Raw genomic sequence first — 24697 nt, 5'->3', positions numbered from 1 at the left:
TCCAGCACTGTGGCTTGCTGTTTGTTGAGCGGAGCTGGGTCTTAGCGTTGAGAGAGAGATCTCTGGGTGAGCTCTCGCCAATTGATGTTACGTGGAGCCAGGAGGTGTCTGGTGGTCCAATGTCCTGAACTCAGCTCTCCCACCTCAGAGGCTCAGGCCTGACACCCGGCCGGAGCACCAAGACCCTGTCAGCCACATGGCTATGTACGTGGGGAGTTTCTTGCCTTTTGGGAAGTCTGAGGTCTTCTGCCAGCATTCAGTAGGTGTTCTGCAGTAGTTGTTCCACATGTAAATGTATTTTTGATGTATTTGTGGAGAGGAAGGTGATCTCCACATCTTACTCCTCCACCATCTTGAAGGTCCTCCACAATTCCCTTTTTGATCACATTTCACTTCCTTTCTACAAATTCTAACCATGCCCACCATTTAAGAACTGATTTAACTGTCATTACTTTTTGATAGTATTTTATTGTAAAATATAAACCTGTTTGTATATTTTTAACACTGGAAATATTTGACAAAGCTCAGATTCTTTACCATAATAATAAAGTCATTTTAATGAACTCGTTGTATAATGATTTAACTCTCCCTAACTGTTAAACATTTACTAAGCAGGACTAACCAAGTCTTCAATAGATAGTACTATTACATACATGCCGTGCCTGTAAAGATACGGCATGATGGTAATATCTAGGATACTAGTGTGTCTGTTTGAGAGGACCATTGCTGAAAAGAGGTATTTCAAATTTTCTTGGTATAGGATTTGAAATGTGTAGCAATTTGCAATGAAATTTGTTATTAGAGGCAAAAATATCACCAATCCTTTTTGTAATTTGGAAGCACTTAGGTCACTCTCTCTATATTATTATACTTCTTTGCTCTCCCAACTCTTTGCTTACATTTTTTAGCTTAGACTGCACACTGGCCTGCAACTGTTAATTTACATCTCTGCCAGTCCCTAGGCTGTGAATAACATAAGGGCAAAATATGATTTAGTCATCTTTGGGTCCTGAGTTACTGGCACACCTATAGAGTTCAACTAGACAACACTTGCATTTCATAAGAATGTTTAAATTTAAAGAGGTTAAGTGATTTGCCTCAGAAAATAAAACTGCATGTTGACAACAACAAAAAACAGAAACAAACAAACAAACAAAAAAACAGATGGTGGGCTGGATTTGGCCTGGGGGATGTGTTTCTGGACCCCTGTGGCAGAGTGATGTGCACATGTACCTAATGACTATAAAGGTTTCTTCTCAGATAGTCTTGGAATAGTTCTAGGTTTTTAGTTGGAAAGTGAGCAAAGAAGAATGAGGAGGAATGAGGATTCCTCTCCCTGGCCGCTTATGCCCATTTCCATAGAGCATTTATGGAGGACCTACCAGGTGCAAGACTTTGTGTGGCTAGCATGACTCTATCTCAGGTAATTCAGCCATGGGCCCTGGAAGGTGGATGCTAGTTTCCCACTTAACACTAGTGTCTGGCACAGTCACCTCTCAAAAAAGCAGAGCTATTATTATTATTAATTTTGGAGGAGAAAACAAAAGTAAGAATAAAACAGGCTGGGATCAGGGGTTTAGTAACACCCACAATTAAATCATAACCAGGGTATTTCTTGGTCCTGATTTTGTTCATCTAGTGAACAGCGAGGTTCAGAATGAAGACTAGAGGCTTCTCAATCATAAGGAAGCATCAGTACACCCAGTAGACCCTGCTTACCTCAGGAGTACAGGTACCGCACACGCCTAGAATATCCACTTCATCGGATTTTCTCCCTACCTGTCCCCAGGTTTCCTGGTGATGACAGCCCCACCACCTTCAGCAACCTGACCAGAGTAAGGTCCCTGCCATAGGCTGTGGCTGAGTGCAAAGCATTCCTTTACCTGTTTTTCAGGTGACAGGCCTGACACGGCCATGTAGGTGCTGCCAATGGTCTTAATCTTTTCAATGTCTTGAAACCGGTCTTCACCAAGCAGCTGAAACAGATTCAGGCAACAGTGTCAGTCCTGGTATTTGTGCTCCCCCTGGGGCTCCTGGCAACAGGCCCCTGGCTCACAGTGAGGACCACCTCAGACTGGTTTAGCATCCTTGAGGGAGCCGCTCTTCTCTCTGAGAATCAAACATTCAGGCTCTCAACAGATATCTATTGAGCACCTGCTAAGTGCCAAGTGCCGAGATGGGTGTGACCAGATACTCTTAGATCTGTTTCTAAGAATCTTTGAAATAAACAAAGCTATCTTATTAGTTTAAAGAAGAAATTGCCAATATTCCCAAATCCATCAACACATCCTTTTGGCTTTACTCTCAGCATGCATGTAAAAATCTTAGCATTTCCTGCCAGTACCCTGGTCTAAGCCACCATTAGTTTACACCTGGTTATTGTATTGCAATAACGTACCTAATCCCAGTCTTTACCTCCACACTCCCAGCATGGCAGCCAGAGTGATCCTGTTTAAATGGAAGTCAGACCATGTCCCTGCTCTGTGGCTTCCCGTTCTACTCAGGGTCAAAGCCAGAGTCTTCACCATGCCCTGAAAGACCTGCCACGCCCTGTCCCCTTCCCTCACCCTGTTCCAGCCACACTGACCTCCTTGCTGATCCTAACAAGCGAAGCCTGTTTCTGCCTCAGGACCTTTGCACTTGCTGTTCCCCTGTTGGGACGCTCTTCCTTCAGACAACTACATGGCTCATCCCTCACCTCTTCCAGGTCTTTCCTCAAATGTCATCCCAGTGGAGTCTTGCTGATCACCCCATGCAAAACCGAACACAATATCCTGTCCCCACATACATATTCTCATCTTCTTCCTGCTTTATCTTCTCTCCTTAGCACTTACCCCTGACTGTGCTTATTTATTGTCATCTTTCCTACTAAAATGTAAAATTCCTGGAGGCAGGTATTTTTGCCTGTCATATTTACTACTCAGCACCTAGACAGAGCCTAGCACACAGTAGGGATGGATGAATACCTGTATGGAAGAATGAGTACCATCCTTGCCATTTCCTCCATCCTCACCTGCAGTTTGGATTTTAATGCCAAGGAAGGGAAACCTTGGTCTCTTATTTAGCAACTGTGCTAAGAGAATAATGCTCTCTCTGCTTGTCCCCCCACCTCAAAAGTCCATGTCTTAGTCCCTGGAACCTATGGATATGTTACCTTACGTAGTAAAAAGGACATTGCAGATGTGATTAAGTGAATGATTTTGTGATGGGGCAATTTCCTGGGTTATCTGTGTGGGCTTGTAATAGGGAAGAACAAATATGACTCCATATCAGATCCGTTTCTTTTACTTTAACCTTTGTATTCTATTGCTTTTGCTATAAGTTAATCACTAAAGTGATGCTGCCTATAGGCTTAAAGTATACATAATGGCCCATCTCCAGGAACCCTGCCTCTCATGCCTGAGGGTGAAGCTAAAATACCTTACTTTAAGCTCACAGGAAACATCCTGACCAGGCCCACCTATGAATGGCTGCAGGAAAGAGGAAATTAACACATCCCCTCCGGAGTCTGGCAGGAACCAGGGCATATGCAACAATGTACTGCTTTCTTTTCTTTTTACTTTGCCTCCTTACTTCCCCCTCTTTCTTCTATAAAAGAAACTAGCACCCAAACCCAGGCAAGATGGTTCTTTAGGACACTAGTCCACCACCTTCTCTGTCTGCTGGCTTTCTGAATAAAGTTGTTATTTCTTGTCCCAGCAACCCGTCTCTCCATTTATTGGCCTGTCGTGTGGCAAGCAGTATGAGCTTGGACTCAGTAATGGGCTCAATGTAATCACAAGGGTTCTTGTAAGTGAAAGAGGAAGGCAGGAGGCAGAGAAGATGTGATGGAGCAAGCAGAAGTCAGAGTGATATGATTGCTGGCTTTAAAGACAGAGAAAGGGGCCACAAGCCAAGCAGGACGGGGGCCTTTAGAAGCTGGAAAAGGCAAAGAAAGAATTCTCCCCTGGAGCTTCCGGAAGCAACACTGCCCTGCTGACACCTTGATTAGCCCTGTGAGATCCATTCTGGATTCTGACCTCGAATCTATAAGAGGATGAATTGCTGTTATTTCCAGCCACTAACTTTGTGGTCATTTGTTACGGCAGCCGTGGGAAGCTAATTCAGCAACTATTGGCTGAGCTTCTACAATGTCTGATGAACAAGACACATGAGGTCCTAGCCATCACGGAACCAACAGCCCAGGCAGGGGTGTCCGATGTTAGATAAATCATCACACTAACAGGTGTCCTAGCTCAATTTTAGTAAAGTTTATGGTGGAAACATACCGGGAGTAGGAATAAAGAGGATGGATGATTTTGATAAAATCTGGAGCATCTGGGACCACTTCCCTGAGTAAGTGATTTCCAATTTCAGTTGTGAAGAGTGAGGGGGGTTTTTCTAGCAGTGGAGCTTGTGTAGTAGGAGGTGGGGAGCATGGAAAGGGTTGGCAGGGGCATCCAGACATGCCTTTGGCTGCCCACCTGCCTCCCTCTGCCCGCTTACAGCTGCACTTCCCCAGGGTCCTGGGGGAAGATGAAAGTCTTCCTTCCTCTCCTCTTCGGAACTACTTGGGTGAGGGCCAGTTTCAGGTCCAGGCAAAGCTACCTCCTCTTCAGAAGTTGATCAGGAGTCAGCAAGAGGCTTCGCTATTTCATTTACTAACCACACGGCAACTTTATCCACTCTCTAGCTAAAAGCCTCAGGAGTCATAGTGGGGTTCCTAATCAGCCCCTTGTTCATCCTCTAGTCCGCGTGGAGACCCGAGATGTGAGAGGGCTCTTCAGCCTTCGAAAAGGCCGGGGCGGGGGCGGGGGTTGAGGAGCCCTGGTGCTGGGCTGTTGCAGACCCAGTCCTGGAGCATGTGCTCCGGGCAATGTTCAGCCTTCCTCGGAGCCAAGTTCCTGTGGCAATTGCATCAGCAAGAAGAGCAGTATGGTTACTGACGGGTGTCTGGCTGGAGCTTAGTGAGGGCCGAATCTAGAGGGTCTCTTTTGACCCAAAGAAAGAAGGCAAGTCTGGGTGACCCAAGGACCCACGTGAGAAAGGCTGACAGTGCTTGGGGTTGGCAAGCCAGGGAAAGCCTTTTTTTTTTCCCCTTCCTGTTGACTACATTCTTTTCTTTCTTCCTTCTCCTCTGCTTCCTCTCTTCTTCTTCCTCCCCTTTGCCCCTCTTCTTTTTCTTCCTCCTTCTCGTCTCTGCTTCTCCTCTCTCTCCTCTTTCAGCTCCTCCCATCTCTCCTTTTTCCTCCTCCTGGTCTAGAGCTGAGCTTCCTGGACCAATTCCTTCTCTAAGCCTCTCCTACTTCCCTCTGCAAACACCCATCTCTACCACTAGGGGCGCTGTCCCCCATCGCTTTATTGGGAAGACTCCAGGGTATCTATCGATACAGTTTGGACCACCAAGATACAGACTTACTTCACATTTATTTATTTCAGTTTAAAAACATGGAAGTGAGAATTTTGGGGATATGCGGTGCTATAGATTTTAAAATAAAACAAAGCTTGACGTCTCAACCTTCAGTCAGATTGAGCTTTTTACTAGAGTTATTTAAAAAAAAATTTTGGGGGTCTTCCCTTGTGGCGCAGTGGTTGAGAGTCCGCCTGCCGATGCAGGGGACACGGGTTCGTGCCCCGGTCCGGGAAGATCCCACGTGCCGCGGAGCGGCTGGGCCCGTGAGCCATGGCCACTGAGCCTGTGCGTCCAGAGCCTATGCTCCGCAACGGGAGAGGCCACAGCAGTGAGGGGCCCGTGTACCGCAAAAAAAAATAAATAAATAAAAAAAATTTGGAAGTATGTTTTGGATCGGACTAGTCCACCATCACCTTACTATTTGCCAGATGGTTTCTGTCTCCTATGAGTTAATTAGTTGACTACTCACTTTAGTGAGCATCTGTTATAAGCATCTCTTATGTTCTAGGCAGAGTAGGAGGGCCTGGGGACTTAACAGAATACATAAGAGTATAATTTTTTTTTGGTTCTTTGCGGTACGCGGGCCTCTCACTGTTGTGGCCTCTCCCGTTGCGGAGCACAGGCTCCGGACGCGCAGGCTCAGTGGCCATGGCTCACGGGCCCAGCCACTCCGCGGCACGTGGGATCTTCCCGGACCGGGACACGAACCCGTGTCCCCTGCATCGGCAGGCGGACTCTCAACCACTGCGCCACCAGGGAAGCCCAAGAGTATAATTTTTATCTTCACGAGTTAATGGCTTAGCACAGAGAATGGGATAAAGGTACCATTACCACAGAATCACCCTCCATTCTCCACATTGAAAGGCCCTCTATACACGTGTACTTACCACTGACTCCTTGTGTAAAGGGAACTCATAGTCACTCTGTCTCTCACTGGACCGTGAATCCATGAAAGGCAAGAAGTGACTGTGTCTTATTTATCTTGACTCCCATCCTCATTCCTAGGACAACTAAAACGGCCATTGTTGAGTTTATGACTCCAAAACCAGCACCATGAAATGCCAGTTAAGTGAAGATCAACGCACATGGTGATTAAAAATCCAAACAGTATGGCGGACCTCGGTTCAAAACTTGGCTTTGCCACCTAGTGGTGTGCGACAGTGGGCCCTCTTGGTGTCTCTGAATCTCAGCTTTGCTTATTTATAAAATGAAGGCTAATAATTCCTACCCTGTGGCTTTGGTGTGAGGGATAAACAACAACTAAATGTTATATATGGAAAAAGTCAACATGTGGTAGACACCTGTGGAGATTAGTAAGAGGGGTCTCTGCCCCAGAACTAAGAGGCAGATTTGTAAACTGAAGGGTTTCATGCTCTATGATGGAAGAGTTTTCAGAGTGTAAGTTTTTCATTGAAAAAAGGGTGACAACGTTTACCTGGGTAGAGCGGGGATTAGAAGAGGCTTCACAAGTAGAGATGATGTTTGAATTGACTGTTAAATGAGTACTAGGTTTTCTGCTGGCTGTGGAACCAAGGGAGAGAGGACGGGGTACGGTGAAGGTGGCATCATTTCTAGGCGGAAAGAGCAGTATGTGAAACCGCCAGGTGGGCTTGTGATGGCTTCTAAGTAGGGAGATGGTGCTGGATGGTGGACCAGGTGGCATATGGCGGGAGGTAAGGCTGAAGAGGATACAGGAACAGTAAGTGCAAAGCCTCGGAGGCCTTCTGAGAAACTGGCAAAGGGAGACACCAATGGGTTTTGGGTTTCAAAGGAATGTGACAAAATACTCCAGCTTTTGGTGGTTGGTGATGGTCGGATGCAGGAGGGTGAACGGTAAGACGACTGTGGTCATGCAGGTGAGAAACGATATGGCCTAAAGCAAGATAAGGGCAGCTTTGACTGTGAGGTGGTGAGGGGACTCCACAGGACTGTCTAGATGGAAGGTGGGGATTAAGGGAGAGAACTTTGTCTAGGGTGATGGAGTAGATGCCGTTGGTACCCAACTCAGCTCTCCTTTATGGGGTCATCCTCCAGGGTGCCATCAGGGCTGGCTGCTGACAATGTATTGCTGTACCCATTCTTCGGGAAGAGCCCTGGAAGCCCCCTGGCTGGTGATGCCTGGGAGGTCACACATACCCACCAGAGCAGCCCATGGCCAATGGCTGACCAATACAGGTGTACAAAAGGCTTGACTCAGTGGCAACCCCTCTGTGGTACCACTTATACTCCTGCGCTCCCTGGGGAATCAGGCTGAGGCTGCTAGACGTTAGCTGAACCCACCTTTTTGCTTGGCTTCTTCCCTGGCATTTTCTCAATCACTCACTAACCTCCCATCTCGGGTTTAGGCATGTGGATGGACACAGGTGTCCTACTTCAAGCTGGGGTGTGAAGAGGGGAAGAGACCCACTCCTGCTAAGTCTATTGATGTAAATAAAGTTCAGCATGAGTATCCCCCTTGTTCCTGGAAACTGGAAGAAGAAAGTACCATCTGGGGTATGTTTATATTTTGATTAGGTCTCTGACCAAATGCTAATTGATGGTTTTATCGTAATTTGAGCAGATGGAGAAATGTCCCCATCAGTGCCCAGTCTCTGTGATGCCAGTGCCTGCACTGGCCTCCGATCAAGTCCTGGTTTTGCCATTTGCTAGTTATGTGACATTGGCTTAAGTTTCTAACCTCTTTGAAGCTCACATTCCTGATCTTCCAGGAGCGAAGACAGACAGGGTTTATCTTGTGTGATAATTGTGTTAACTAAATTAGATGATACCTGTTTGTGTTTACAATGCAGTCTGGAATTCTTTAAGTGCAGAAATCGGTTACAATGAACAACACAATGCTATGATAACACTGATGCTTATTTGTGATTGTAAATTTCTCGGGCTTCTGTTTACCTCATCGAAGTCGGCAATGATCTCATTCAGCAGGCGTAGGCATTCCACTCCTTGGTTGTTCATTTCAGTCTGAGAGTAGAAGTCTGCAAACCCTGGGATGGAGGCAAACATCACCCCAACAGCATCATAGGATTGAGAATACAGCTCCTGGACAGAGAGACACACAGAGGGAGCCAGAAACAGTCATCAGAGGTGAGGGTCTGCAGTGACGCTCCCCGTGTGTACCTGCCCCTGCAGGCATGCACAGGTACCCACAGAGAGGACAGAGAATGGGGGCTCTGACATCATCTCATCGACACCTTAGCCTCGTCACCACGTGGGCTGCGACCATTGAAAATTCATGGTCTCCGGCCTCAGCTGGGCCCAGGGTTCCGCCTGCCCATCCTTTTGTCCTCGGTCAGCTTCCTTTTCTGTTCTCCCCAGTGGCTATAGTCCCACCACACACCACTCTCCTTAACTTCACTGTCCGCTTGATTCCCCTCAGTAGATGATCTTGTCTCTGAGGCTCTCACGTTCCAAACTCATACAATCAGGTAGTTCACTGTATTTTCATCTCCCCTGTTTCAACTCCAGACAAAGCATTTTCCCTTCTCCCGATGAAGATCAATGCTTCTTCCTCATCTCTCGATCCCCCTCTAACTTCTTCAGCAACGTCCTCCTACAGTGGATCCTTTTCTTTCTTCTTTCTTTCTCCTCTCCTCCTCCACTTCCTGTAAGTGTCTCCTATAAGGAGACACAAGGTGCCCCGGAGCCTGCAGACACTTGTGCCTACCAGCCTATCTCTCTTCATTCTCACCCGTACTTCTCAAACGAGTTTTCTCCACTGCCTGTTCCTACTTCTCTCCATGTCCATTCACATCTCAGGCTGAAACGAAATGAAACTGGAGCAGGTCAGACTGCCAGACAAAATGGGAAAACCTCTACACGAACCCCTGTCCAAGTCTTCCTGGACGCTCTTGCGTGTGGTGATCACAGCCAAGTTCATAAATCTCCTGACTTTCTAGTTATACCGCATCTGTTTTCCTTGTGCCTGGCCCCTTCAAGGATTTATTTCTTGCTTATCTACTGTCTTAAATGTTGGTGATTGCTACGGTTCTGTCCTTGACTCACTGCGTGGTTCAAAGTTGACATACTTCCCTGGGCTATCTCGTTCACTCTCAGCCTTTCACGTGTGAGTCTCTAAAACCCTATTTCCAAGTCGGTTCTCCTTGGGCTTCAAGCTCCTGTGTCTCAGGCTGGGCTGCCCTTGCACTCCTCAAATCATAAATGCTGCACCTGAACGCATTTCCTCTCCACCTAGAACTGTTCCTGATACTTCATTCTCTGACTCAGTTGGTGGCACCAGCACTGACAAGTCATCAAAGTTAGAAACCCTCAGAGTCAACCTTGACTCTTTCTTCCCCATCATATTCAGATTCAACAAATTACCAAGGCTGCCTGGGTTTCTTTGTGTCTCCTAAATAATTTTTTCTAACCTTCCCATCATTTCTTTCTATCAGGCCCTTCCTGTTTTCCTCCTTGACTATTAATATGAGAGCCTAGTCCTGGGTTCAGGACTGGTCTTATCTCATCCAAAGGCATGTTCCGTATGGCAGCCAGAGTGATATTTCAATGATACAATATTGACCACGGCTCTCCTATTCTTAAAGCCCTCCAACTGCCCTCGGGACAAAGCCCTCGGGACACATGAGCACGACATATATTCACATATTCCTGCACTCCCCTCCTCCTGTCTCTTCAGCTTCATTGCCTGCAATTCCCTGTGTTGGACCTTGTGTCCCAGAAACACCGAAGCATTTGTACTTTTGGTGCCCACTGTAGCGGACGCTGTACGTGCCCGGTCTGCTTTCTCTCTTCCAAGGTCCGGCAGTCAGCCAGCCCTTGCGTTTCTTTGCATGGAGTTTTTCTGTGGCCCACGTGAGCTGCAGGCTGAAAGCTCCGGGAAATCAATGCCCCCCTCAGGAGTTGCTCTTAACAAATGACTGATGGGAACAGGTGTAGAGTCCTCAGCAACTTCACGCCTTGGGCCAGATAACTCTGAGGGATGCTTTCTACACCATTGTCCGAATTCTCCACTGGGATTCAGCTCCAGTCGCCCACAGAGGTAACTAGTCTGATAATGCCTCATTAACGGGTACTTTCCTTTCCGGACCTTCCTTCTTACTCTCCTGTCTACCTGGGTGGGTTTCCTGGGACCACTTCCAAGCAAATTACTTGCACTCGAATCTTTGTCTGAAGGTATGCTTCTGGAAGAAGCGAAACGAAGATGCACACACTTCAATGCTTTCATTTTTTACCATCTGTCCCTGGATGGGATATGTCCTTCCTTCCTTGCAATAGCATCCCCAACCAGGCTAACTCTTGTTTTCTGCCTTCACTAGCCACCTAGGTACCCTGTCTTCCTACAGACCTTCCCAGACTCACTGATGGGGGCAGGAGGCTGACTCAGGCTGTGGCAGCACCTGGGTAACTCTACACAGGGCCCTCACCACCTGCATTATTGCCTTTAAAATGTCCATCTCTTCCTTTATGTGTGGAGTCTGCGAGGGCAAAGACTCCATGCCATTTATATCTTAGTTCTTTCAAATCATCCAATTAGTATGCCTTGGATGCCTGCAATGTAATGCATGCCCTATACAGGGTCTGGTACGAGGTAAACATTCAACATTTTGTTGAGTTAATGACTCCTTAGCCTGTGTAGGAAACGTTAAAGCTTACGAAGCACTTTCATATGAATTCAATGCTTTAGCCCTTGCAATTACCCTGTGAAGTAGGTACGATGATTATATCCACTCTACAGATAAGGAAGATGAACAGGGAGGAGTTAAGACATTGGGATCATGCTGTTGGTAGCGGAAGACAGGGAGCTAAAGACGTCCAGGGTCTTCCTCACTCTGCATACCTGGGTGAAAGATGGTGTCCCTGATTCACAATCAGTTGACTTGAGCTTAACTGTAGATGGATCTGAATGGATGCTTTCATTAGTCCTTGTTCAAAAGAGCAGAGGTGGGGGCTTCCCTGGTGGCGCAGTGGTTGAGAGTCCGCCTGCCGATGCAGGGGACGCGGGTTCGTGCCCCGGTCTGGGAGGATCCCACATGCCGCAGAGCGGCTGGGCCCGTGAGCCATGGCCGCTGAGCCTGTGCGTCCAGAGCCTGTGCTCCGCAACGGGAGAGGCCACAACAGTGAGAGGCCCGCATACCGCAAAAAACAAACAAACAAACAAAAAAACCACAAAGGAGCAGAGGTGGCTGGTGACCAGCTGATTTGGGTTGGGTTGCGGGACAGTGCGGATTGTAGCCTAGGAGCAGAGCAATGGTACAAGGCTTTCTGAGGCTGGGCCATTCACCTTGGCCTTGAACAATGGAGTGATACTGCAGGAGGAGTCTGTCTGCTGTATGGGTCCAAGGACCTGCATAAGCAAACCTACAGAACCGCATCCTCCAAATGGCTGTGATATGGTGGGGAAAAAAATCTCTGTTTACTCCGTTTCCTATTGTATTAGTTTGCTCAAGCTGCCTAACAAGGTACCACAGACTGGGTGGCTTAAGTATCACGAGTTTATTTTCTCACAGTTCTGGGGTCTTGGAAGTCTAAGATCAAGGTGTTGGCAGGGTCGGTTCCTCCGGAGGATGCTCCCCATGGCTTACACGTGGCCTTCTTCTCCCTGTACCTTCACATGGTGTCTCTTCGATGTGTGTCTGTGTCCTAATTTCCTCTTCTTATAAGGGCACCAGGCACATTAGACGACCTCATTCTCCTTCCCCCTCCCTCAGATCTCCTACCCAGTGTCCCCCATTGATGACCCCCAGCTGGGTGTCAGAGGGCTTGCAAGGTCGTTGACGTGGCCCATGCAGGTCGGTCTCGCCCCCTCCAAGCCAGCAGGGAGAAGGGGGTGGGGGGACTTGGAGGGGCACATGGGAGAGCTCCAGCCACCTGCCCACACCTTTAAAGATGTCCCCATCAATGGACTTGCTCCGATCAACCACTTGGAGTGTGCCATCTGTTTCTTTCTATTTTTGGTTCAAAGAAGATAAAAACACTGTAAACTGGGGAGGGACGGATGAGTATAGAAGACTATTATTGTTTTATCGTCATCCGCCTCTGGCTGGATGTACAGGTTTGGGCTTCACAGAGGATTCTGAGTGTATGAACGCTTCCCCCTCCGCCCCCCACTCGGAAGCCAAGGTGAAGACTTTGGTCTCCTCTTTGCACAGGGAAGCAGCTGAGTCCAGTCCTTCACCGGCCCAAGCCTGGCTGATTCCAAGCCCTGTGTGTCTTATACTAAGTTAAGCCACCTCTCTGCAGAGGAGGAACCATCTCTGAGACTGTTGCCCTTATTGCATCCTCAGGTCTCCACTCAAACGTCATGTCCTCAGAGAGACCTTCCATGACCCCCCAGTGTAAATGCCCCCTCTTCACACATGCTGTTCCCTTATTTAGCTTCTTCTACCCTCGCAGAACTTAGCACTACCAGGCTCTATGTTACATATTTATGCGTCTGTTTTCCCAGGAGAACATGTGCCTCATAACAGAAAGGACCTTGCCTTCTTTGTTCACCGTTTGAACCCCAGGATCTAGAATTAACTCCTGGCACGTGGTTGGCCCTCAAGAAATCCTAGCTGGACGAATGACTGAATGAGTGGGTGAGAGGTGGGGCTGGGAGTGGGAAAAAGTAGAAAAAGTAATGACGGCTCATAATTGTCAGAAATAATAATAGCAACAACCGGGATGCTCGTAAAATGTGCCAAACCCCACTTGAGCCCTTTACGCACAATAACACATGTAAAGGTTGTAACATACAGTTGGGAAGTACTGTTACTTTGGAGATGAGGAAAATGAAGTCTGGAGAGGTTCACCACTTGTTCATGGTCACAAAATAATGAGAGGAAGAGCCAGGACGGAATGCAAGGCACCAGACTTTCAAGTGCACCGAATGACTTTTCTCTACTGAGCCCCCCTCACAGCCGGCTGCATTGGACACTTCCCGTGCTCTTGCCCAGCTGAATTCTCACACCAACTCAGCAAGGTTGGTATTATTTCCTCATCACCTGGATGACAAAATGGACTCAGAGAGGTTGGGTAAGCCGCCCCAAGTCACACAGCGAGTTAGTGGCAGAGATGGAATTTGTGCTGTGCGGACTGTCCGACACCTGAGACAGCTGCCCTTGTCAGTGTCCTTTCAGCAGGTCTAATAAGCCAGGATGAGTGAGCAGGTTTCCTGGGACTCAGCGAGAGCGTGCCTGACACGGATGACCCAGCCCAGTTGGCCTTATCAGCAAGAGAGTCCCTGCCTGGGGGGGTGAGTGCTACTCTAAGCCGGAAGTCCAGCGGTTCCGCAGAAGGTGCCAGAACCTCTATGTGGGTGACACAGAGGTTGGCCCTGGAACAGACTCAGACAGGATGCTCCAGAGGGCGAGGCTCTGTCCACTGCCCTGTGCTTGGATGCTTTGAGCCACCTCTTGTCACTGCTCCCCCTTCTCTGCCACTCACGCCCTAACAGCAAGGTGGAGGGAAAAAAACCCAAAATTCGGCTTTGAAGTTACACATACCTGGACTTGGATCCCAGCTCACTACACAACTAGCTTTGTGACCTTGGGCAAGTTCCTTTACTTCTCTGAGCCTCAGCTTCTTCATCGATGAAATAGGGATAATCATTCTTATCTCCTTATTGCCTGCATCCATGAGCACTGCTGTTGCCCCGTGAAAGCTGGAACCCAAACTCACAAATGTCCCCTAATCAGATATTCAGAGATTTGTATCACAGTTCAGGTTTGTAGCAAGAGGAGAAGATAAAAATGCCTCTTATGGAAACAGAGCACGAAATTGGGAGTTCTTGCAGGCTACAGCTGTCCTGCCTCTGTCTGTCACCCCTTCACATCTTACACTACTCTTTCTACTCTGTCTCCTACACACACACACAAACACTGAAGTTTCCCACACATACATTCCTATTTACACACATCTCAATGCTTCTGAACACCTACACAGTACAAGTCCTGCCACACAGACACCTCCCATAACCATCATACACACACGCACACACTCCCTCATCAGGACAGACTCCCAGGGGCAGCATGGGTAGCAGCACAGTAACGGGGTAACGTGGCACAGATGGAAGAAATCTGAGGGACTGGATCAGAGCCATAGCTTAAAGAGAGGAGCATCATGGACCTCTCTGAACCCCAGTTTCTTCATCGCTAACGTGGGGATGACAGAACGCTCCTCTTATGGTTGTGAATAGAATGAAAGATCATTTTCATCCATTGCCTGTCTTAGTACCCGGCACACAGTAGGTGTTCAGAAAATGGTACTACATCATAATGTGTACATTCTCCAGGCAATGTGAAATTTTTCTCTGTTTAAGCCTAGCCGAGTATGAACTGTTTAAATATTTACAAAACCACAAATAAGCTTGACAAGACTTTCTACTGAAAATGTCTTATACAGGGGATTAAGGCTGAACCTGACACTTATTTGGCTCCATGGGGGTTTGGCCCGAATAACAGCTGATGACCTGGGGTCTTGGCATCTCTGGTTGGTTTCCTCCCTTTCAGGATGAAGCCAGTGCATTCTTGCTCTTCCCCACTGGTTCCAAATATCTCTTTATTTTGGTGTCTTGATTGAAAGGAGCTTTCCTCTCGTACCTTTTCGGGGCTCCCCTCTGAGGGCTCCAGTGTTTCATCTGCCCCGTCTGCTGGTCATGGTTGATGTACAACGACACTCTCTCTGCTTTCCTGAGTTTGTTAAGAAGCTCTTGTAACAAATCCCCTGACCTTAGGGGGCCTTAAGGAAACCAGGCCTGAACCCAGCTCCAGAGAACTCCATCTGTTGAGGGTGTTTGGTGCCTTAATCTGCATCCAAGAGACTCTCAAGGGCCTGAGTTCATCAAGAGCTGATCGTTCAAGCAGCACATGACTCATGCCCTTGGCTTCTCTCCCACTGGCCTTCCTGCAGACGCTTGGATGGGAGATGAATGCTGTAGGGCTCTGCCAGTTCTACCCTAAGGCAGAGGTCACAGACCCAAATGTCTTCAGGGGACCAGCAGGTAACGTAAGTGTCAGGATAAGGATGGATAAATTGGAGAGCCCATTCCATGCCTAAAGGCAACAAATCTACCAATTAAAACAAATATGCAAGCCAACCAATCAACCAGCTGCTGGCTTGCTGATCAGATTGTCTCAGAGGCAGCCAGTTTGTGACCTTTGTCCTGTGGGTTTTGCATCCCCTGTTTAGCTTAGTTTGAAAATCCGTATTGGAAGGGTTGTCCTAGTGCAGTCTCCCAGACAACCGACTTTGCCTTTGTAGCATCCTTGGCAAGGGCTCTCCTCTCACCACTTGAAAGTTTCAGCAAGGAAACTCACCATTCCAGTTCTTCCACAAACCTTTAACGTTCAGGACCACAGGGGAGGTAAACTGTGCCGCGAGGACCAGTGGTGACCAAGGCTGATGTGGTCCCCGCCCTTGCGGGTCTCCATCATCACAAGGTTCCTCATACCGCAGAGCACAGAGATATCCCCTGTGGACTGTCCGTTTGCCCTCTGGAGTCTCATTGCGTAAGGCCAGTCCCTCTCATGGGATAACTGTTCAGGCATTTAAAGGCATCTTTCACTTCCCTCTTGAGTTACCTTTTTCTAGGTGGTTAAAGTGTGAGCCAAATGGTTTGATTCTATTTTTTTTTTTTTTTTGCGGTACGCGGGCCTCTCATTGTTGTGGCCTCTCCCGTTGCGGAGCACAGGCTCCGGACGTGCAGGCTCAGCGGCCATGGCTCACGGGCCCAGCCGCTCCGCGGTATGTGGGATCTTCCCGGACCGGGGCACGAACCCGTGTCCCCTGCATCGGCAGGCGGACTCTCAACCACCGCGCCACCAGGGAAGCCCATGGTTTGATTTTTTTTTTTTTTTTTCATTTCTCACCTCCCACATCCACTCCGTTATGGAGCCCTATTGACTCCAACTTGCAAAGGTACCTGGAATTCATCCACTTCTCTCCATTTTACTGCCAAATCCTAGGCCTCCTCAGCAGGCCCTTTCCTGGGCTCTTTTAGGGACTGCTAACTGGCTTCCGGTCTTGTGACCCTTTTATCCATACTCTATCAGCAACCAGTCAGATTAGGGAACACTTAAATTTTCCAAAGGTTCCCGTAGCACTTAAAAAGGTGCCCCCAACCCTGCTATAGTCCATAAGACCTGACTGCCAGGCCCTGGCCCAGGCTTTCCTCATATCACTCACTACCCTTCATCCTTGGAATGGGTCGAATAGTGTACCCCTCAAATTCATGTCCACCCAGAACCTCAGAATGTGCCCTTATTTGGAAACAGGGTCTTTGCAAATGTAATCATAGAGCCCTAAATCTAATGATTAATGCCCTCATAAGACGAGAGGACATATGTCCTTATAAGGAGGGAGAAGGCCATGTGACCAACGCAGAGATTAGGGTGATGGGGCCACAAGCCAAGGAGCACCTGGGGGCCACCAGAAGCTGGAAGAGGAGGAAGGATTCTTCCCTAGAGACTTCAGAGGGAGCTTGCTCTTGGCACCTTGATTTCAGACTTCTGTCCTCCAGAACTGTGAGAGAATGCATTTCTGCTGTTTTTCGCCTTGCAGTTTGTGGTATTTGCTGTAACAGCCTTGGGAAACTGGTACAGTTTCTTACCCTGGCCTTCCTGTTCACCCCAAGCCCATCCTCGCCCTGCGCCTCTGCTTGTGCTGTCCTCTCTTTCCTGGACGGTCCTGCCTCTTCCCCACTCTCTTGGTATGACTTGGTCCTTCCTATCATTCAGCCACAGATCAGACGTGACCTTCTCTGAGCGGCTCCCCCGACCACACCTGCCCTGGCCAGTTGCTACCAGCAGGTGGTCTTTGTTCACCCATCAGAGCACCCGTCATAATGTGAAGTGCCCTCACAACGTGTTTCTGAACTAGGTTGTTATCTGTCTGCCCCTGCTTGAATATAAGCTACATGATGGCAAGTCCTTGTGTATTTAATTCACCACGAGAGTCCCAGAGCCTTTTAGGGGGCTGGCATGGTGCCTATACCACAGTCTGTGCCTCACAAATATTTTTTGAATGTTTGTTGTGACTCAGATTCCTGGAAGGTTTAGTTTGCTTTGCTCAGAGAAAGCTGCCCTTTTGTGGTCAAAGGCTAAGCCATATCTCACTTATTTTAGTTCCTCAATCTTCATCCATGTTGTTGCATGTGTCAGAATTTACTTCTTTCTTTTTTTTAAATTAATTAATTATTTATTTTTTTGGCTGTGTTGGGTCTTTGTTGCTGCACGCGGGCTTCCTCTAGTTGTGGTGAGCGGGGGCTACTCTTCGTTGTGGTGCGCGGGCTTCTCATCACAGTGGCTTCTCTTGTCGCGAAGCATGGGCTCTAGGCGCACGGGCTTCAGTAGTTGTGGCTCGTGGGCTCAGTAGTTGTGGCTCACAGGGTCTAGAGCGCAGACTCAGTAGCTGTGGCGCACGGGCTTAGTTGCTCCGCAGCATGTGGGATCTTCCCGGACCAGGGCTCGAACCCGTGTCCCCCTGCATTGGCAGGCAGATTCTTAACCACTGCGCCACCAGGGAAGTCTCTACTTCTTTTTAAAGACTGAATAACATTCCACTCTATGTATAGACCACATTTTGCTTGTCCATTCGTCTCTTGGGCGCTTTCAACTTTGGGCTGTTTTAAATAATGTTGCTATGACTATGAATGTGCAAATATCTCCTTGCGACCCTACTTTCAATCCTTTTGGTTATATAACCCCGAACTGGAATTGTTTTATACACACACACACGCATAAAACTTTAAAATGCCAGTTCAGTCTTGCCCTGGAGATCTTACTACATCTATCTTACACATGAGGTACCGGATGCTGGGGAGGCCATGTGTGTATCTCACCGTGCTGGACAGTTTGGGTGGCCTGGCGCCACGTGCTTGGCATGGACTCCACGCTCATGGGCTCCCAGGAGGACAGGGAAATCCTCCCCGAGCTTGGGATGAGTGACAAGTGTGTCCAGTTGCAGCCCTCCCATGGCAACCCTTCCTCCGGGGCCAGGCCAGCCTGGGCTCACCTCATTGTCGCGGTCCTTCTCCAGGAAGTGGCGGGCCACGTGACTGGGCAGGATGTTCCGGAGCATGTTCTCATTGTGTTCCCTCAGCTCCCTCATCTCGTTGATCTCCTCTTTGGCCTGAACTCGCCAGAGGAAGTCCAGGCGTGCTGTGTACTCCAGCTGCGGTTCAGGGGACAGAAGGGGAAGGAAAGCTTTCAGGCACACACACGTGGGAGGCGGACAAGGCTTCTCCAGAACCCCTGACAGACGAAATAGAGCCTGAGCTGAACATTCCGGGAGGCCTTTTGCCTGACATGAAGAGATCAGAATGTGATAGATTTCATAGGGCCATGTACCTCCCCTTCCTAGGATTATGGCACCTATGATTTTGTAATTGTCTGTGCCCTCCACTGTACTGTAAGTGCTATGAGGTCAGGGGTCCTCTCACCAGCTCAGCATCACGTCCCTACCGTGTAGCAGTGTGCCTGGCACAGGGAAGGTGTTCAGTCACTATTTGCTGACTCAACAAATAAGTTACAATAATAAAGACAGCTAACACTTAGATGGTGCTTATTGGATGGTACCAGGCACTATTTTAAGGAACACACATGTATTAACTCCTTTCATCCATGCAACAAACCTCATAGGAAGGTATTATTATAGATCCTTATTTTACAGATGAGAAAACTGAAGCAAACTGGTGAAGTCACTTGACCAAAGTCACACACTCGTTAGTGGGGAAGCCAGGATTTGAGTTTAACCCCAGAGTCCAATTCTAGAGTCTGAGCTCAGTCGAGGCAACAAGGAAGAAATGTATGAGCTTATAATGGAAGGATAGTGGATTTAGTTGTGAGACCAATATGGCCTAGAGTCCTGGTCCCACATTCAAGCACTGTTACCTGGCCTAGTACCTACATCTCTGTTTCCTCATCTCTAAAACTGGGATGAACACTCATGACCAGGCAAGCTTGGAATAGGAATTATTTAGGAAGTTATAGGTAGAGCATGTGACTCATAGTAGGTATTTAATAACCATTAGTTCCCTCTTGTCCTAGCATCCCTTTTCATTGGAAAGTGGAGAGCTTCCTTTCTAAAGAATTTCACAAACTATACTTACCACAGCTTTGGGAAATGTCATTATTTCAAAGACTTTAACTATTAAAATGAACAGTATGCTGTACCATTAAACACATGGTTAGATGCCCTGAATTCAAGGGCTTAAGGAAATTCAGCTAGCTCTTTTCTTTCTCTTACGTGCAAATCTCAGTGGATGGCAAAAGTATGAGAAAACAGAGGTGCAAGGTTATTCATTCAGCAGAATTTGTAATAGCAAAAGTGGAAACAATCCAAGTGTTCATTTTGTTGGTTGAATAAACTATTACATACAGCTATAAAAAGAAACAAAGAATATTTCTCTGTACGTACTTTGATGGGCTGGCCTCTGAAGCAGAGAAATGCATGCTGAGTTTGCCATTATTGATCTAAGGAAAGGACATATCTACATCTCTTTCTCCATATACATATATATATATTTCTTAATTTATTTATTAAAACATTGAGGTGTAAAAAACCCATAAAAAAATCATTACCGATGAGATAAGGAAGGGAAGCCTAGGGAGGGGAAATAGGGATAGAATTTAAACTTTTAAAATGGTATCTTGTTTTATACACGTGACTTTTGAATCATGGAAATATTTTACTTAATTATAAAACTAAATGGATTTTTTAAAAGCTCTGTGAAAACAAACAAACAAACAAATGAAGCTACAGGTACAACCACACAGAGAGGAACTATTCCAAATGCCTTTTAACACAATAATTTGATGGCACATTCGTAGGGAGAAATACTCTGAGGCTAGAAAGAGTGCAACAAGAATCTTAAAAGCGTTTATAACAATCACCTTGTAGGTGGTGGTGTTTGTAGTATTATTGTTAGATTATGGTATCTGAATTATAGAATAAAGCAAGTGAATAACTGTGCTGGTGTCACTGAGAACTCGAATTTTTGGGAAGGGAAAAAGGAGATGCAGATATAAGATTGATGAGGTTAAGTCCAAAGCCTAGCGTCCTATGAAAACTGAAAGATATCACTATGAACTTATGATCTATATGTATCTCCTGGCTCTGCCTACAGAAATCAAGGTCTAGAAACAATGAAAACCTAGTAGCAATGAATCATCCCAGTATCCAGATTGTGGTTTCAAAATATCAATTCCTACAAAAGGGACCTTGTACTCTTTGCAGAAAAGGCTGAAATTTAGGGAGGAAAATGTACAAGCTTGGAACATTTTTTGGTACCAGAAAGCAAGTAGTCAACAGAGACTGGGGTTATGTTGAAAGGAGTAGACCACCCCACTGTCAAATATATGGCAAGTGGAACTTTAATAAGAATAATAATTGCAGTGGATCGAAATGAAAGACATATGTTAAAATGCAAAAGTTCATAGTGACACTTAAAACACAGAACCTCATTGATCGCATCTTGATGATGCTCAGGAACTAGCTTATTGGGAAACTTGGAAAAAATTTATAGGTGAATTAAGCATTTACCCTGCCTTTGCTTTATGAGCTGTACTTGAAGGTAACAACTAGTTGGCGAGGGGAAGGTTCTCATTTTTTGCGGTACGCGGGCCTCTCACTGCTGTGGCCTCTCCCGCTGCGGAGCACAGGCTCCGGACGCGCAGGCTCTGCGGCCATGGTTCACGGGCCCAGCCGCTCCGCGGCACGTGGGATCTTCCCGGACCCGGGCACGAACCCGTGTCCCCTGCATCGGCAGGCGGACTCCCAACCACTGCGCCACCAGGGGAGCCCGAGAAAGTTCTCTTTAAAACTGTATTCCAGCTAGCAAATTATGAAATATTGATAGAATTGGAATATCACTACCTAGAATATAAATGAATGTAGGTTATTATTGTCAAGAGCTGCTAATATCACAAAAGAGAGATAAGCAGACATTATATACCTCTTAATAGTAGTTCACAAAATTAACCAATTAAATCTTTTTGCAGAAAAAAATTGAACTTGAATCTCACCAAGTTTCTAGATATAACTACCAATATAGGAAAAACAAAGGACAGAGGGATGTGTTAAATACCCCTATAAAGGGTGCAATCAACAAACCCTAGACTGAGAGACATTCTAGAGGTCAGTGGCTCTCACAAAATATTGCAAAAAAAAAAAAAAAAATGGAGGGTGGTTCTTTAGAGTAAAAAGAAATAAGAGACATATCAATCAATGGCGATATATGGACTTAAGTTGGATCCCAACTGAAACAAAATTTAAAAAAATATAAACTAATTAGGAAATTGAAACATTGCCTAAAGTCTTGAACATATGAAAGAATTACTGTTTTATTTTTTAAAGTGTGTTAATGGTTTTGTGATTAGGCTGAAATTCTCTTTTAGATGCATATTGAATTATTTACAGATGAAATGATAGGACATTTGGAATTTGCCGCAAAATAATTGGGAAGGAGCAGTGAGCAAAATAAATAGGGATGTAGATGAAAAAAGACTGCACATGAGCTGGTGACTGTCGAAGCTGTGAGTTCATTATACTATTTTACATACTTTCGTATTTGTTTGAAATTTTGCATAAGAATAAATTTTTAAAAACGTAAGTGGTGGCTGCAGGTTGTATAAAAGAACGCTAGTCCTGTTCTACCATGTTGCTGTGTGACTGTGGGAAATTCATTCAACTTCTTGTATTTTGGTTCCCCTTCTAAAAAATGAGGATAATTGCCTTCATCTCGTTTAATGCGAGACATGGATTATCATACGGTCTATCGTATGGACCAAAAGGCATGATGTATGCAAAAGAACTCGGAAATGTCTAAAATGTAGATTTATCGAGTATTACTATGACTTTAAGGTGTCTGTGGATGAAATCTGATCGAAACTATGCTTTCATTTTTTTTTTCCCTCCAGACTTAAGAGCATCGAGTTTTGATTTGTCAAGTTGCAGGACAGGATTTTATCCACAATTTTTTCCAAATGAAATGTTTCATTTCCACCCTTAAAAAATGCAGTGTTGGTTAAAGCAAGAGATCATTTTTAAAATTTCTTTCCTGTTGAAATACTCTCATCCTACTAAATCTAAATCAGAGCTATGAGCTGGGAAATCTGGAGTTCAGAAGTTGACTTAAGCAAGAATTTTCCAGTTGCGAGACAAGAACATACTTTACATTTTGACTGCAGGTCACTGCATCTAAGGCATGTTCACAAAGAGATACTTTAGTCCAAGTACAGTCCTATCTCTTCACAAAGCCAGTCTCGTGAAGGCATGCGTCACATATTTTTTAGACGTCCATGGAAGGAAAGTATTCCGTTTCAGTTTACTGAGTACCTACTATGTGCTAGGGGCTGGGCATATGGAGATAAGCAAAACAGTCTCTTTGTCAGCTGAGTGGTGATAGGAGAGCATAAGAAAGAAAGAGATCATTTCAACACAGTGTGGTTAGAGCAGACATGAAGAGAAAAGCAAAGCAAAGCAAAGCACTGAGTTTTTAAAAGTGATCATTCTTCAGCATTTGCTCAAGAAATGTCAACTGATTTGGAAGTGCACTCTCCTAATTTTTACCAAACCATTTAGGGACCGGCTACATGAAAAGAGTACCAAGGGAACTAATACACATTGTTCATATGTTTTGTGCCAGGCTCTTATCACAGAAAGATAACTAACACTGGCCGGGTTCTTGCCTTGGACCAGGCACTGTTCTGAGCACTCCGTAAGTACTGAAGGTCATTTAATCACACAACAGTTCAACAAGGTAGGTACTTTATTATACCCATTTCACAGCTGAGGAAATGGAGGCATGGTAAGGTGAACTCAGGTGCCCAAGGACTCACAAATAGAGGCTGGGATTTGAACTCAGGGCATTTTGGCTCCAAGCTGTGGCTCTTAAGCCCTATAATCTACGTCTATGACCTCATTCAGCTGTTCTCCAACTCTCAATAGATAACTATTAGACTTTTCATTTTGCAGGTAAAGAAATGGCAGGTCTGGGCTGTTGAGCATCTCAAGGTCACCTATTCTCCCAGCAGCACTGCTGGGATGCAAACTTAAGAATTTCGTTCCAAGGCTTGGGTCTTTCTTTCTAAGCTGCACAATTCCAGCGCCTGTCTTTATCAGACCTAGAAGTAAGTGACTGGAGACCTGACCTCATTAATCTCTGTCTCCGTGCACAGGTGTGACTTCCTCTGCTCTAAATGGAGATGCTGAGGCAAAGCCCAAATCTCAGGGCTGCACGTGAATCAGGCACGAGGTAGGAGGCACCTGTCTGCTCTCTTCTGTCCAACGTTCAGGATGTTCACCTGCCTCAGAGGAGGAGGTGTTTGGCATATCGCTCCACATATGTGCAGGATGAGCTTTTCCAATTATGCAGTTATATAACCGCCTCTGTCACTCAGGAGATGTAAAATTACACATGCTCCCACTGGGATGCTGCTGCGTACCAGGCATCAATGGGGATTATTCAGCCTTTAATAAAAATAGAGGGCCTCTGAGTCACAGGGGAAAACGGTGGAAGCTGGTAGCAAACCCAGGAGCAGACGGACTTGATCCGGATGAACAGGACTCTGATGGATGTTATGAAATGACACTCGAAGTGACGCACTCCTGCAGAAAGCATCCTCTAGCAGACAGGCAGCGGAACACGGTGGAAAGTGAATGGACCTAGGAGTTCAAGCATTTGGATTCCTGTTTCTGTCTGGTCCTCCTTATTGTCTTTGTGACCTCAAGTGACTTGAGTCTCTGCTCCTGCCTTGGGACCAAATGGATAATAATACTTTCTCTGTTTGCTGTGTTCTCTTCTTTGTTGTGTTGTTGTTGTCATTGTTTGTTTGTTTGTTTGGCTGTGCTGCACAGCTTGTGGGATTTTAGTTCTCCGACCAGGAATTGAACCCGGGCCCTCAGCAGTGAAAGCACAGAGTCCTAACCACTGGACCTCCAGGGAATTCCCTGTTTGTCTCAGACTCTTGCTTTCAGAGTAAAATATTAATAGCTCACAATTTTTGAGCACTTATTCTATGTGCAAATCACTGGGAGAGGTATATTATAATCATATTCTCATGTAATAGTATATAACCAACTTATAAAACCTGTTATTATCATATCCATTTTATAGGCGAGAAAATTGAGACAGAAAATTAAGTCAATTACTGAAGGTCACATATTTCCTGAGTGGCGGAGTTGGGGTTTGAATATTACCTACCCCACTCCCAGGCTTACATCTGTAACTGCTACAGTTATGGGATGTAGTTACATAATTTCAAAACCTTTTGAAAGTTAAAAAGAAAAAAGAAATCAGATATCGCTTGAGCACTCAGGCCGTCACTATTCACTTATACATTCTTACTTTATACCCATCTTCATGTGAGG

At 46.2% G+C, this 24697-nt stretch overlaps 1 protein-coding gene across 1 annotated transcript in view; it reads right to left on the bottom strand.

Moving 5' to 3' along the window:
- Window positions 1-24697, bottom strand: part of ADCY8 (adenylate cyclase 8) — a 217235-nt gene that overhangs the window by 10098 nt on the left and 182440 nt on the right. The window contains exons 14-16 of the mRNA XM_022554032.2: window positions 18341-18499; window positions 8285-8431; window positions 1884-1976 (exon numbers count right to left, since the gene is read on the bottom strand). Of these exons, the coding sequence (XP_022409740.2) occupies window positions 1884-1976; window positions 8285-8431; window positions 18341-18499 (399 nt within the window). The remainder of the gene's footprint in view (window positions 1-1883; window positions 1977-8284; window positions 8432-18340; window positions 18500-24697) is intronic.

This window comes from Delphinapterus leucas, chromosome 17 (assembly GCF_059928025.1).
Source record: "Delphinapterus leucas isolate spDelLeu-1000000601 "Yukka" chromosome 17, BTC_Dleu_Yukka2, whole genome shotgun sequence".
Classification (NCBI taxonomy): domain Eukaryota; kingdom Metazoa; phylum Chordata; class Mammalia; order Artiodactyla; family Monodontidae; genus Delphinapterus; species Delphinapterus leucas.
Note: the sequence above shows the minus strand (reverse complement) of the source record. Positions and strands in the feature narration are given on the sequence as shown.